At 37.7% G+C, this 15,334-nt stretch overlaps 1 protein-coding gene across 1 annotated transcript in view; it reads left to right on the forward strand.

Annotated features, from left to right (window-relative positions):
• Positions 1-13,606, forward strand: part of LOC140858847 (uncharacterized) — a 46,749-nt gene extending 33,143 nt beyond the window's left edge. The window contains exons 4-5 of the mRNA XM_073260130.1: positions 5,995-6,314; positions 12,782-13,606. Coding sequence (XP_073116231.1) covers positions 5,995-6,314; positions 12,782-13,360 — 899 coding nt within the window. The 3' untranslated portion in view covers positions 13,361-13,606. The remainder of the gene's footprint in view (positions 1-5,994; positions 6,315-12,781) is intronic.
• Positions 13,607-15,334: the final 1,728 nt, after the last annotated feature.

The following is a 15,334-nucleotide window of genomic DNA, read 5'->3' on the forward strand; positions in this document are numbered from 1 at the left end:
TCCTTATAGGTTCATGGTGCTCCCATCATAGACTAGTTACTTTAGCTAGAAAAGAGTCAGCACCATTCGGTCCGGCCGCTCTCGCCACATCACACAGTTGGAGAGGGCAGCAATAGTAAGTAATGTAACAAATGAGATCTCCTCACCCCTATGCTTTTTGTTAAGAGATTTTTCCTTTAGCAGCTAGAGGAGTTCATCCAAAGGGAAAGATGGGATGCCAAAAAAGCTCGCAGGAGGATCTAGTCTCCACATTTTAGTCGTGGATTTGAATACTAGAATAACATGATTAACGGAGTCCAAAACACCATGGTAGAGATGACAATGAGGTGGAATATGTAGTCCACAGTGATGCAAGATCGCGCTTGGTTCCAAGCAACTTTTTATATAAAGAGGGCAATCCTCGACTGAATGCCAAGTTTCCATACCTTGGCCGTACTCTAGGTGATGCAAGAACAGTATATAGAAGTCGTTGCCTTGATAGACAAGCCAATGGATGGACCCCATCCCATTCCGTCAGGACTATTAAGGACCGGAACCACTGTGGATAGGATTCTAGCTACCAGATCAACGATAAACAACCAACTGATGAGAGAGGAATTCCATCTCCTTTCACCAAGCACCCGAAGGTCTTTGACTGCTAAGTCAATCAGCACTAACATTAATTTGTGCTAGCCACTGAGAAATGGTATATGGATGAGATCCGAAGATCTTAATCCATATCAATGGAGGCTCCATTACCAATGGACCATCTAAGGTTGGAGATCATGACCACAGTATATGAACAGATCCTCTTCCACATGTGAAAGCTTCTCTGAGCCAGAACTAGGAGGGGGGATGTGGTCCAAGGACCATATTTTGCCCCATGAGCGAACATCGGAAGCTATCAAGATCTAGCATGAATTGTGGAGCATCCCACTTTATTTTAGCTCCCCTACAACATCTTGAAGGTCATGAATTCACTTCATGACCTATTTTTTATCCATCATATTTTTCAACCAACTATTTATCCTTGCTAGCATTAGTAATACCACGTTTCTTTTCCAAGGCCTCTTAAAGTTCACCCTGCAAAAGTTTAATGCAAGTGCCTATAATAAAGTTCACATGTAGATATGATAAAGTGGATCACAAGGTATGCCATGACTCGTACTATAACTCAGCCTAATCCTTTAAATTTATAAAAATAATAAAATATAAAATAATAAATTAGACAGCTCAGTAAGTAATGTATACTTTAGCCAGATAAATTTAGTAATAATAATATACTAAAATAAGCAAGCATGGTGTATTAATTCAAAATATACAATACTAATCAAATAAGATTTATGTAAATTCATTTTCGTTTATAAGTTATTTCTTTTCAAAATGTCACATCCATCTTGACAGTTATGAACTAAATCAAAGTACCAGTATATAATTCTCACTGGCAGAGTATTATCAGTATTTAATTACTCCATTGAAAGAATATCAAAATATCAGTACACAATCTCCACTCGCAAGGTATCAAAGTACCAGTGTTTAACTGTCCTACTGGTAGGATATCAAAGTACTAGCATTTAACCATCCTACTGGTAGGTACCAAAGTACCAGCATTTAACCTCTATTAACAAGGTTCGGTACATTATCAGATTGTGAGTTAAAACTCATTTTAAATCAATATATTTTTTTCAAAAATATATTTCATATGTCAAATCAAATTATTCATAAAGCCATACGACATCGAAATTAATCAGTATGATTTACATCAAATTCGATACATTCAATCATAAATTACTTAATATTTCAGAAAAAAGATATATTTGATAATTCAAAATACATGCATCAAATTTATAAATCATGTATAATCCAATATAAAAAATATTTTATAATTTACTAATAAATTTAAAAAAATATATAATATTACTTACCTCACACGTACTCCAATAAATCCATATAATTTCATAATTTTTATTTTAAAACCTTTAATTCATAGATTATATCGTAATATCCTATTATTGGATATCTTTTTGTCAAGATGACTATATTCCTATATAGAATTGAGTCTTACCTCACACGTACTCCAACAAATTCATATAATTTTATAATTTTTATTTTAGAATCTTCAATTCATAGATCATATCATAATATCCCACTATTGGATATCTTGTCGTCGAGACGATTGTATCCTTATATAGAATTGTGTCCACAATAAGGATAATTAAAAAAGATAGGATTGATGGATAGTCGCATTCAACGATTAGGTTGATCTAATCATCTAACTTCATCCAATCAAGATTAGATTAGGATATAGGTGGTTCAACAAAAATCGAGAGTAATTAAATCGATAGCATCCAACAAAAACTAAGGTGGAGGTCAATATGTCGATTGACGATCAAGGATAGATTTAATTAAGTAACTTCATCTAATCAGAGTCAACAAGATAAGAACTTGCTAGAGATCAATAAATATTGAATCTTACGAAGCTCGATAAAGTCTCATATGGTGTGGGCATGCTGTTCAACCAACAAAATTGTTCAAAATCTATCAACTAGGTCAAATCAGATTCAAAATGATAGAATTGAAAATCCTTTATTGAGTTCATAAATCAAGAGGAGAGAGAAGGTCAGAGGAGAGAGAAATTAATAAGATGAAATAGGACTAATCAAGCGACACTGTCCAATAGCTCGATTGATTTAATCAGGATAATTTAATCAAATCATAATTGAATTATTACACAGATAATTCAATAAAAAATTATGGATGATCAATCTAGTGGTATGTGGTCCGGCTAAGATGGGTACCCATATGCTATATATCTGATGACTAATCATGATCTTTTCATTAAAATAATTAGTCAAACTCATCAAAATAAAGTTCTTTACTAAATCAATCTTAGAAAAATAAACTTTTACCGAAAGACACAATTCTAGAGAGACAAATCTATAGAAAGAAATAAATGTCTAAAGAGAATTTTTAAGAGAGAAAGTAGAATTCTCTTGGAAAAAAAAATACTATAGAGAGAGAAATTAGAGAGAGAAGTAACATCAGGAAGAGAGAGGGAAGAGGGAAGAGAGAGAAACTTTCTTCCATTTCTTTTTTTTCTTTCTTTCTTTCTTCTTTTTCTCTCTCTGGTTCCATAGTAAAACAAGAAATTATTTTTCCCCCTTAATCATGGAACAATAGATCATAGCCTGCATGGCTCTGGCCGGCAGTAGCTGGGGCTAAGACGGTGCAGCTAATGCACCCCAGACTGGCAGTCTGCAACAGCTATTGGTGCTGGAAAATCCAAAAGGCTTCTTAAGCATATCTTTTTTCATTATTAGTTCTATCTCGGAGTGGACTACGGCATCAATCTGACTAGTTGGTAGTGAAAGGACTCTTAGTACCCACAAAAAAAGGGGGCACTGGTGAAAAAACAATCATTTGATTTAGTTTCTTGCTCTCCCTTGGTTGCGGGAAAGGAGTCTATCTATCTACCTAGCTTTGGTAGATTTTCCCCAACGCAATTAAAAACAGATATTCCACGAATCCCTGAGGTGGACAAGTCCGACGACTTTGATGAGAATTCTCAAATTATCCCCAACGTAATGTAAATAGTCAGCCCTGGTGGCTCTCCTAAGAGGGACAGAGAGCTCATTTACTTGAAAAAAAAAGAGAAGAAGCTGAACTATAGATATTCATTGTACTCCTTGTTCTGCATTTGAAGCTAGTGAGGGAAGCTTTTGCTTGTTTTAATGTATACCATTAGGGATTATCTTAAATCCAATATAGCTCGTTTTTCTTTAGAAATATAAGTCTTTACTATAAATATATATTTATATTTAAAATTAATTTAATTTATATTTATTATAGTACTGAAAGATACTGTATCCTCGCTGCTTGGAAAGCAGCTACGGTGCATCATACATGTAATGAAAAAAATACCTATAGTGAGTAGGTATTGAGGTAATAAAGCGGCTATAGACGAAAGAAATAGCTCTGGACTAGAGGCTAGAAGTAGCTTGCTCCTAACATGGAAATACCCCAAAATAGATTTTTGAATGAGGCTTTGCATCCCATACCTCCTTCCTTCCTGTATTTGTAAACTGGTACCTCAGAGAATCTTGGGTCAATTCTCAAGTCATACCCCCATCACCGTCTATCGAGCAATTGGAAATTCAATAACTCAGTGCTAGAGCCAGAGATAGTGATTTTCTTGGGCTGGAGATCCAAACACCAGAGATCCATCAGTGGGTATTGCATCATATTTGTTGATTCAGAAAAAAGCCTCCTTCTCGGCCCGAAAGATCGCTTTGCTTCTGGCGACTAGCTTCTACAGCTTCAATCAATGGCTAAAGCTACCTTGAATCAATCAATGAATGAATGATTCGTAACCTCCATAGGTTCGAGGATCTGTTGGTCAAAGGAAAGGGGAGGTCCAGATTCCAGGACAAAGCCGCATGAGGTAGATATTTGTAATTGATCATATATCATATCGGGAGAAACAATACTATTTCATTGCTACAAATATGGATTCATTGCTACAAATATGGATTATTGAAAAAAATAAGACATGTTATTTGGATACTTCTCTTTAACTCTGAAGTATTGTATTTCTTAATTGATACGAATAGTTGAAGTGGATTTTCCAAAGAGAGGATGGATCATGGGAGTATGTGACTTGAACTATTAATTGGGCCATTCACCTCTGGGACAGGCAGTTGAACTCAAAGCTGCTGGAACGAGAGCTCTTTTGTCTCTGATTCCTTTCAACCCCTGAAGGAATAGCAGAATCGAAACTTCTTCATCTGAGCATACTTCCATCTGCTTCAAAAAGTGCAGTTGAAGTAGAGTCGGTAAGCCCAGTTGTTGATGAATTAGACTTGCCCCCTGAATCCATGCTTGGGGCTAGCGCCAGTTCTGAGTCAATGAGTAAGATATAGTTGTTTGTGACAGTGATCTCTAGAAGTTGACTAATCTCTTTCAGAAATATTCTTTGGGATCACTAAATTGTTTATATAGGATGAATAGCTAGGCAGTGGGCTACAATAGAGAAGTGATGAGGGTCGTTTGCGTACTGTATATCTTCCTCCGAGTGTTAGGATTCCCTATGGAATGATGGAGTTGAATCAAAGCACCTGCTTGTTTGGCACAGAGTTAGCCAATGCTTATTTCTCAAATACCGTCATTGCTTCTTCTCCGAGAAAAGAAGTTCATGACCCATAGGTCTTCTACCTCCATGCGGCAGAAAGGGTGGAAAACAAACTGAAGCAGAGGAGGAGTTTTCTTAAGAGAAATTTGGCATTGCCGGCCGAAAATCGGACTTTGGTGGTTGAGGAAAAGGGAGAAGACAGTGAGAAGGATATTTATCTTATCTCCGATGATGTTTGGATATGATTTTGGCAAACTTGGCAGAAACTCTCGGAAGAAGAAGAAGAGAGAAAAAAAGACTTCCCCCGACAGTGAACGATGGCAAGCAGTGGGGATTTCATAAGAAACTTCATCCCTTTAAATGGAGGTGCAGGGAGGAGAAATTTGACTCCCTCCTGGCCTCCGATTCTAACCCTGATCAGGAGTCTAACGGAAGAGAAGACGTCCGTTGGGAGTCTTCCCTCTATCTTTTTATCTTTTTTCTGGTGCTTTAGGATTCATGCAGGGCGTACTACAAATAAAATTAGGGGGAAGTGACTCACTTCCTCCTCTTGCAATCCCAAAAGAAAAAAATAATAAAAAAAAGGGGTTTTGGGACCCTCGAGAACCATCGATCTTCGGTTATCCCATGTTTGACTGAACTGTGGGAGATCAATGGATCCGGCCTTCAAATTATTGTGTTTGTCATTTAGACAGGGATAAGGTTGGCATAATATTGTGAAATGGAGTCTTAAGAATGTTGGATGGACTTCTTTCACATTTTGAATCAGTTAATATCAGTTGTAAAATGGAGAACAGAATAGAGTCCGATTGAGTTTATGAATTATGGCTGCCACTCGATTGCTACCATCAACTGATAATTCTTTTTTTTTTTTTTTTTCTTTCAAGATTGGCCAGAGTCACCCATTTTATTAGCTGCGAAGAACGGCATAGAAGAGTTGGTGGAGTACGTTCTTGACCGCTTCCCACAAGCGCTTTTTGACTTGGATTCAAATGGGAAGAACATCATATTACTCGCGGTGGAGCATCGACAATCCAATATTTTTGAACTTATGCTGAAGCGAAAAGAAATGAAGCAGTCTGTGTTTGCAATAGCGGACAAAGAGGGGAACAGCGCTGCCCATCTAGCCGCCAAACTCAGACCAAACCAGCATCGGAGCACTCTTGGAGCAGCCCTTCGCATGCAATGGGAGGTCAAATGGTTCAAGGTGAATCAATGCAATACCATCCCCCACCTCCTCTGTCTTTCATTTTGCGTTTTTCTACTCTTCTTTTTTTTTTTTCCCCTCTCTCTCTCTCTCTCTCTCTCTTTATATATATATATATATATATATATATATAGACACACACACAGAGACACACAAATGTTGTTGAGGCTTGAGCACTATTCTTACCAACTATATTCAGAAAATGTAAGAACAAGGGGTACAAACGAGCAGAGCAGCTTAAGTCGAACAAGCAGTTTGAGTCAGTTGTTACCAAGCTAGAGTAGGTCAAACAACTTTTTGAATCAAACTTGAGTAGCAAAATGCTCGTTTCAAAAGCTTGCAAGCATAATCAAATATATTTATATTTTTAATAATATTATATTTTATTAATAATATATAATTATTATTTTTATATTTTAAAATATAATATTTATATTTTTTAATTTGTACTAAATTCTAACTTTTAATCATAATTTTTTAATTATGATCAAAACTCAAATTTAAGCTTGAGTATGACTCAATTGATACTCAAATCAAATCGATCTCAAATATTATTTTTTTTCTTTTTTATTGAGTCAAGTTCAAATTTGGATATTAAAGCTTGACTATATCGAGTCGAATTTTGTATCTTAATATTTTAAATTGAATCGAGTTTGAACCTATAGTTACTTGAGTAATAAACCAATAAATCCATGTCTACTTATCCCCTCAAAGACAACCCTTATTTTCAACAAAAAAGAAAAAAAGACAGCCCTATTCTACGGAGTTTAGATACCTCTGCTTCTAGAATGGAGTCTTCTTTTGATCATCAACTCCTTTCTTATAGATTTAAAACATGGGCAAACTAGAGTTATTTTAGAAACTTTCGCCACTTAAAAGTAGGAAACTTATGAAGTAATATGAATAGCCTGTGAAATGACATTTCAAATTTTCAATAGAATAAATTATTAGTAATGCTACCAATCACTAGTTTTCATCTCCATTGGGTTCACCAGTACTACGTGGCAATCCAGGACTAGTGCTTATATTAGGTGGGGGAGTGGGTGTTACATGGTGTCGGTTAGGTTCGTCGCTTCACCATTTATTCGTTTTAAGATTGAAAGTGGGTTCAGGCTGGTTCGAGGCCTATCGGACTGGGCTAACTTCGGATCGAATTTCGGGTTCGGTTCGAAAATATTCAGATCGGATATGGATCAAAAAATAGAGTCCATTTTACTTTCAAACTGGGTTGAGGCAGGCCTTTGGTCCGGTCCGAGCCCGATCTAAAGTTTAGCCCACCCTTCTTATTTTTTTTTGAGTTAGCTCGACTGCCCGAGCACCCGATTGTTCTGACTCCATCTTCTTCCCCATTTGATGCCCTAGCCCCCCTAACGGTCTTCATCTTCTTCGGCGATGCTCGTCGGGTTTAGGCCATCGCCGTCTTCATCTTCTTTGACGGCGCTGAGGCCCTCTCTCTCGACCATCAAAAAAGCCCACCTTGGCTCCTTCTTCAAGGCCTTCTTCAAGCTCTCATCAGAGATCCTCACCGTTGGGGATGAGGTCGTCACGACCATCGCCCCTGTCACCACTTTCCTCGCCGTCGATGAGCAGCAGAAGGTCCAGGCCGAGGAGGCCCATGAGGAAAAGGATCCATTCACCGCTAGTGAGAAGATCAACAAGCCGCTCCCCTCTGCTGCAGTAGATCTCACGTCATTGCTTCCCTCCCCCATCACCGCTTCCCTCCACTGCAGCAAATCTTATCACGTTCGCCGCATCGCTCGGCCACCTCCTTCTCCCTCATCGCAGCCTCCGCGAGGCCCTCCAATTTCTCTAGGAAGTGGTGCTCACCGAGGCCCTCGTTCTGGATTCCGACATGGTCGTGGAGGATTTTGGAGCACTGCCATCGATCGGCCTCGGTGTGGTCGCAGCACTCGGAGTCGATCCAGCAGGCGGTGGTGATGGTGGTGGCATCGTGGCCGGCCGTCGGAATAGGTTAGAGCTTAGCCGCTTAGGATTTTTTTTTTAAATTTTTTAAGGGATGGTGTGGTGTGGATTGTGGGCTGGCCCAATCGAGCTCGGGCCGAGCTCGAGTCGGGCTCAGGCCTGGATCCTTTAGAAAATTTTGGACCTAAGCCCGATCCGAAGCCCGAAAAAAATTTCAAGCTGGGCTCAAGCGGGGGTATAACCCAGCCCGACCCAGCCCACTTCCAACCCAAATTTGTTCCAGTCATAGGGATATTTTCTACTTATGAACCAACATTTTATTTTATCTAGTCCCAATTCATGCTTGAATCCAAATTTCATCCACTTCTATTTGGATCAGATTGGGTTAGTTTTAAATTTTATTTTTTGACAAAATAATAAAGAAATCTTCATAAAAATTTATTCTTTTGATCCATTGGGATTATCAAGTTAAAATTGCCTTAATTTTAACCTAATATGCAAACCATGAGAAATATGTTTAGATTGGAGATCTTTGTTTGTTTTATAACCATATCATGCAAGAAAAAAATTGTAAAAATCAATAACAACCAAATCAATCAATTAATTAATCACATTTAATTTATTTTTATAACTTAAATTTCATGATCATCTACACCTAATATAATATCTCATTTTATGTTATATAGAGATGGGCAATGGGCCGTGCCTAGCACGGCACGACCACGCCCATTGGACCGAAGATTTAACGGGTCGTGCTTGGCATGCACGGCTCATTTAAATAAAATTCCTAGCCTGACACAGCCCTAGTCCCAAGGGTGGTGGGCGGTGCCAAGCATGGCCCATTGGCCCGTTAGGGCCACGGGTTTGATAAGCGTAATGGGCCTTTTTTTTTATTTTTAAAATAAAAAAATAAAAAAATATTAAGTAATAAAAGGAGATATAAAATAAAAAAATTACATCTTCAATTCATTAATATTCATAATATTAATGCATGTTAAAATTAAAAAAAAATTAAAGAAAAAAATTGAAAAAAATCAATAAATGATGAATTTCTTCAAAATTAAAAGTATGAGAAAAATTCTATTTTTTAGAATTATTAAAAAGATCAAATAATTTAGAAACATAATGAGAATCTTGTTTCACACAAGGACCACAAGCAAAAGCCCATAACGGATATAATTGGATCGTGCCAAGGCACGACCCATCTTAAGGGGGCCGACCTGGCATGCAGGTCGGGTCATATCGGGCCTGCAAGTCATGCCAATCCATGCCCTTATGGGCCGTGCCAGGCCTAGACCATGGATCATAAAATCTCCAATCCAGTCCGACCTTCTTATATGTGCCATGTCTAGTACGATCTGTTACTGTAGCAACTGAGCCATGCCTGGCATGGTCCAATTTATATCGAACTAGGCCATATAATGGGCAGCTTGGCACGGTCCATCTTAAGGGGGCCGAGCTAGTATGCAAATCGGGCCATGCCAGACCCGTAGGTCGTGCTAGCCCAAGCCCTTATAGACTATGCCAGGCCTAGGCTGCAGGCCGCAAAACCCCCAGCCCAGCCCTTTTATATGTGCTGTACTTGGCACGGCCTGTTACTGTAGCAAGTAGGCCGTGCCAAGCATGGCCCGTTTATACCGGGATGGGCTATGTAATGGGTAGTCCGGCTCGGTGCCGTGTCTAATGTTATATATAAACAAAATATTTGAGGCAAATCATGAGGTTTGACTACAAAAAAAAAAAAAATATGTGCTCCTCTAAAGTGCCCTGCTCCCATCACCACCAAATTTAACAAACAAAAACAAGCAAATAATATATATACACATACATAAATACATACATTCGCATATATAGATGCAGACACATACATGTGCCTACGTGCATGCACAATATATATATATATATATATATATATATATATATATATATATATATATATATATATATATATATAGTGTCATGTTCAAGTTATACTTAGTTTAACTCTCATAAAGCTATGTTTTTTTTTGCATTGGATGATGAGAATTCCACATCTATGATTTGAGCCGTTGGATATAGTCTATCATTTTCAAATTACTTACATTATAAATCATATGATTTAGATTCCCTTAGCTAATGTATCAAGTGATCAAAAATATATATTATCTCATGTTATTTAAATTATCTAATTTTGACCATTTGATGTATAGACTAAGAATCTCAAAATCACATTACTTTTGATGTGTAAGCAATTTGGAGATAATAGACATATCCAATGATTAATATTATAAATATGGGACCCTATCATTCAATTTAAAAAGGTACAATTCTATAAGAGTTATGGTAGATGTAACTTAAACTTGATGCTATACGTAGATACATATACAAATGCATATGTACCATATATAATATGGGAATTTAAAGAGCATCGATTGGATGACTTGTATTGATTTCTTTGCTCAACATTTAAACTACTACTTCTTCGCTGTTCTCACAACTAAATTCCATTAACATTTCAGTTCCCATCTCCTAGTGTTCCAATGTTATTTCAATTAAATCCAGGGATGGCAATAAATAGAGTATGGGTTAAGTCGACTAATATCTATACTTGTCCTACAATCAAAAAAATTATACCTATATCCATCCCATAACCACCTCGAATAGGGTTGGGTCAGGTAAGTAGATGGTGTGGGCTGATTAGATAAGATGGGTTAGGTCAGGTTGGCTAAGAAACCCATAATGCCAAAATTTTAAAATAATTGCAACTTTGAAAGGGGGGTTTAAATTAAGATTATATGGAGTCGGGCTTGGAATGTGACATATGACTCATACTTGACCCATATCTTCTATCCCAAATTTTAATCAGCTAGGTAAAACTTACTTCATTTAGATCGGATATCTAGTAGGTCGGCTATAATTACCATTTTTAATTAGGACAAATATAAATAGAAATTTAAATCTATATGTATAAAGTATTTGGATTTTTCAAAATAAATTATATATTCACTCTTCATCTTAATTGTTATGCTTGCCATGGTTAATATCTTAGGCCATAACTTTGTTATGTATTACTTCCTAATGAATGGTAAAAGGATTAAAAAAAATGAAAACATCGTTTCAAGGCCAATAAGATAAATCATATGCTGAATTGAATCCAAAAAACTTAGATCCAACTTGAATCTGTTAAATGTGTTTGTACCTTACTCATGTATAGATCCAAACAGGAATCTAGACTTGATTTGTTGCACTTAGTTACTTGGATACAGCATGAATTTGACCTATGCTTGACCCATTTGTAGCGATACATACTATGCATCGTAACCATACTTTCATGGAGATATTTTTGTCATTTGATTGATATAATTGATGCACTACAGATTAATGCAGTACACACACACATATATATATACATATATTTGCATACACACACACACACACACATACATATATATATATATATACATATACGGACAAACTTGGATCAAGTTGATCGGATTTGAGCTTAGTTCCGGTCAAATCAAAACTGAACAACTGATGAAATTGTACATCGATGATCCAAACTGTTGGATGAGATCTATTACCTTAAAACTACTTGCACACTAAGAATCATATGATTTTGAAGACCCCTAGTCTATACATCAAGTGATTAGAAAATACATCTAATTTAATTTTATTTAGATTATCCAATTTTTTATTATTTGATACATATGTTAGGGATCTCTAAATCATATGATTTTTTATATACAAGCAGTTTTGAGATAATAGATCACATTCAATAATTTATATCATTAATGTAGTACCACTATTATAGAGTTTTGACCTGATCGAATCTGAGTCTAAATCTGATCAACCTGATTCTAACCTGACTCTTTTTCTCTCCATATATATAGGGACAGATTTGGATAATATTGATCAAATTTGGGCTTAGATCCGGTTAGATCAAAATTAGACAATGGGATCCTATATCGATGATTCAAACAATTACATGTGATCTACTACCTCAAAATGATTTGCATACTAAAAATCATTTGATTTGAAGACTTCTAGTTTATGTATCAAATGATCAAAGGATACATGATCTAATTCAATTTTATTTAGGCTATCCAATTTTTGACTACTTGATGCATATGTTAGAGATCTTCAAATCATATAATTTTTTTATGTACTAGTAGTTTTAAAATAGTAGATCATATTTAACAGCTTGAATCATTAATGTAGGACTTCTATTATAGAGTTTTGGCTTGATCGGATCTAAGTTCAAATTCAATCGATCTGATTCTAATCTGACTCTCTTTCTCTTTATCTTTATATATATATATATATATATGAGTGAGATGAGGGTTGTGAGTGAGATGAGGGGTTGTGGGTTTGAGTCTATATATATATATATATATATGAGTGGGGTGAGGGTTTGTGGGTTTGAGTCTCTCTCTCTCTCTCTCTCTCTCTCTCTCTCTCTCTCTATATATATATATATATATATATATATGAGTGGGGTGGGGGGTCGTGGGTTTGAGTCTCAAGTGTTAAAAGTCACGAATGTGATGGTGTGGTGTGCAAGTTAGTATGTGGAGAGATCCGTGGACCCTGAATTCTTCCCGCGGTACAACGACAAAGGCGAGACCGCCCAAGAAATATTCGTGGAGACGCACAAGGATTTGCTGGAAGAAAGTGTCAGCTGGCTCACCGAGACTTTCAAGTCGTACTCCGTGGTCGCGGCGCTCATCGCCCCCATGGCCTTCGTCGCCATCACCTCTCTGCCCACCTGGGGAGTCGGCCAGCACTCGAGCTCGTCGCACGAGCGCGTCATTGCCGCGTCGGTCGGCGCGGTCTACTTTTCCCTGGCGTCCGTTTTCCTGTTCCTCCCCTTCCTCGCCCGCCGTTACGAGCCGTGGGATTTCGAGACCCATCTCCCATTCAAGTTGATGGTCCGCCTGATCTGCCTCTACTGGTCTGTCGTTATGACAGTCGCTTGTTTTGCTGCCCGCTATTCCCTCTTGACGAAGGAAGCAGCTTACCTGCACTACTTCGGTGCTCTCATGCTTTTGCTGGCTTTCCTATTTAGCGTGCCACTGGTCCCGCTCAAACTAGACCGGGTACCGGAGCGTGCATTGCCTGCCTCGGGAAAGCCGTATGTGCGGTGATATAGAACGTGATGGCCAGGGCTTGCTGTGCTGCTGTTTGGCATAAATATTCTGTGTTTCGGTGTGATTAACAATATTCCGGTGTTGTTGTTCCGGTATTGTATGTTGTAGCATGATTAAAACCATTGGTGTTCGGATTCTATCCATGGAAAATGGAAGTAATACGGATTCAGGTGAGTCACCAAGTCCGGGAGAAATTTAGATCAGCCCCTGGATAGACCTGCTATTTGGCATAAATATTGTGTGTTTTTTGCGTGATTAATAAACTGTTGTTGTTGTTTTGGTATTGTGTGTTGTAGCGTAATGGGTGTTCTTGCTCTATCCATGTGAAATGGAAGGAAATAATAGGATTCAGGTTAGTCTCCAAGTACAGGGAAAATTTAGATCCACCCCCGGATAGACCATCATTTTCACATTCAGTCTTTAGTAGCTAAAGCAGTCCTTGATTTCAATTACCAGTTTATGATGAATCATTGGTGGCCTGTCTCTCTCTTTACATAAACATAAGCCTCATGTTTATGTACCTAGCTTGATCTAACCATGCGCAGGCAACAGGCCAAACTGTGTTCATGAATTCAACATAAAATGCCAACTGTGTAAAGGAGTGAAAACATAAGACGTCAGTTATTTAAGGATCAGGTGTTCTGGGGTTCCACGGGTGTAAGGCTCAGCTAGTTGACTAGAGTAAATATCGATCAGCTTGACTACATTAAACTCAACTAGTTGACACCTCTCTCCACGATAGAGAGATCCCCTCTCTTTTTAAGTAATTTAGTCAAATCTGACCACTATTACATCACCCTATGGAATCCTAAGAGGTATCAAAATATAGAAGCTGCTGCTTAAGCAAAACCCTTAACATTACTGCCTTTACGCTAATGAATGAATATCCCTGTTAGATGTCCAATCCGCCACTTGATTCGGTTACTTGAAAACATGAATCAGAGACCATAAAATATCCATTTCCTATTAAATTTATAAAAGTCGTGGTCCGTCCAATCCATCTGTTATGCAGTTCATTGGCTTGATAGGCCATGGTTCTTATGGCCTGTAGGCCAAGCGCCTCTAGCAAGCAATAGGCTAGAAGCTCTAACTCCATATTGCTATAAGGCTTCGGATGAAAGTGGGTGAGGTCGGTCTTAAATCGAGATAGAGAGCTACTGAGAGTCGAGTCGGTGTAGATCATGAATGAACCTGTAAAATAAATCTTAAAATCATAGAGGTACCCTCCAGTTTAGGACCCTTCGATGCTTAAGTTAGCCAAGGTCTTGAGAATAGATGATAGAAATAGGAAAAATGGAAGGCAAATAGAGGGGTTTTGAGTGAGAAGAGTGAGAATTTTGATTCCCTTCAGTAGAAAAAATTTAGCAAAATCTGGACTCTATGAGTTTTTCACTTAACTTACTTTCCAGAGAGTACCCTACCCCTCTTTATATAGAGAGAGCTTGCTTAGGCCGTTAGGCTGTTATGAGTTTGTTAGATGGTTACGGATAACCATCTGGAGTTTGTTAGACCATTTGAAATTTGTGAGACTGTTAGTTTATTATAACAGAATAACCAGTTGCATGGAGATCATGGGTTGTTTTACCCCGTGTGAAGAGTAGCTGTAACATTGCTGGAAGACAGCTGTAGCATTACTGGAAGATAACTAACTTGAAGCTTTATTGGCTCTAAGAGTAAAATCAGCTAGGTCTGATGAGATTGGTTAAATTTGATGTTCCTTTGCTGAGAATCAAGTAATATATCGACAGGTCGGTAATAACCTAATGTGGCTTAAAACAATGATGGTGAATCTTTTGATCAGTCATGTGATATGGTGATATTTCTCCTATAGATCAGCTAAAATCAATATCTCACTAATACAAACTGATCAGCAAGTCAGAGATTAGTATGAGACTGATGTCTTCTGATATTGCCATGTGTCAGAGGTTGGCATTTAAGGTCGGCCAATTGATGATCTCGGTCTCTCAATGA

The sequence above is a fragment of the Elaeis guineensis genome, chromosome 6 (genome assembly GCF_000442705.2).
Source record: "Elaeis guineensis isolate ETL-2024a chromosome 6, EG11, whole genome shotgun sequence".
NCBI lineage: Eukaryota > Viridiplantae > Streptophyta > Magnoliopsida > Arecales > Arecaceae > Elaeis > Elaeis guineensis.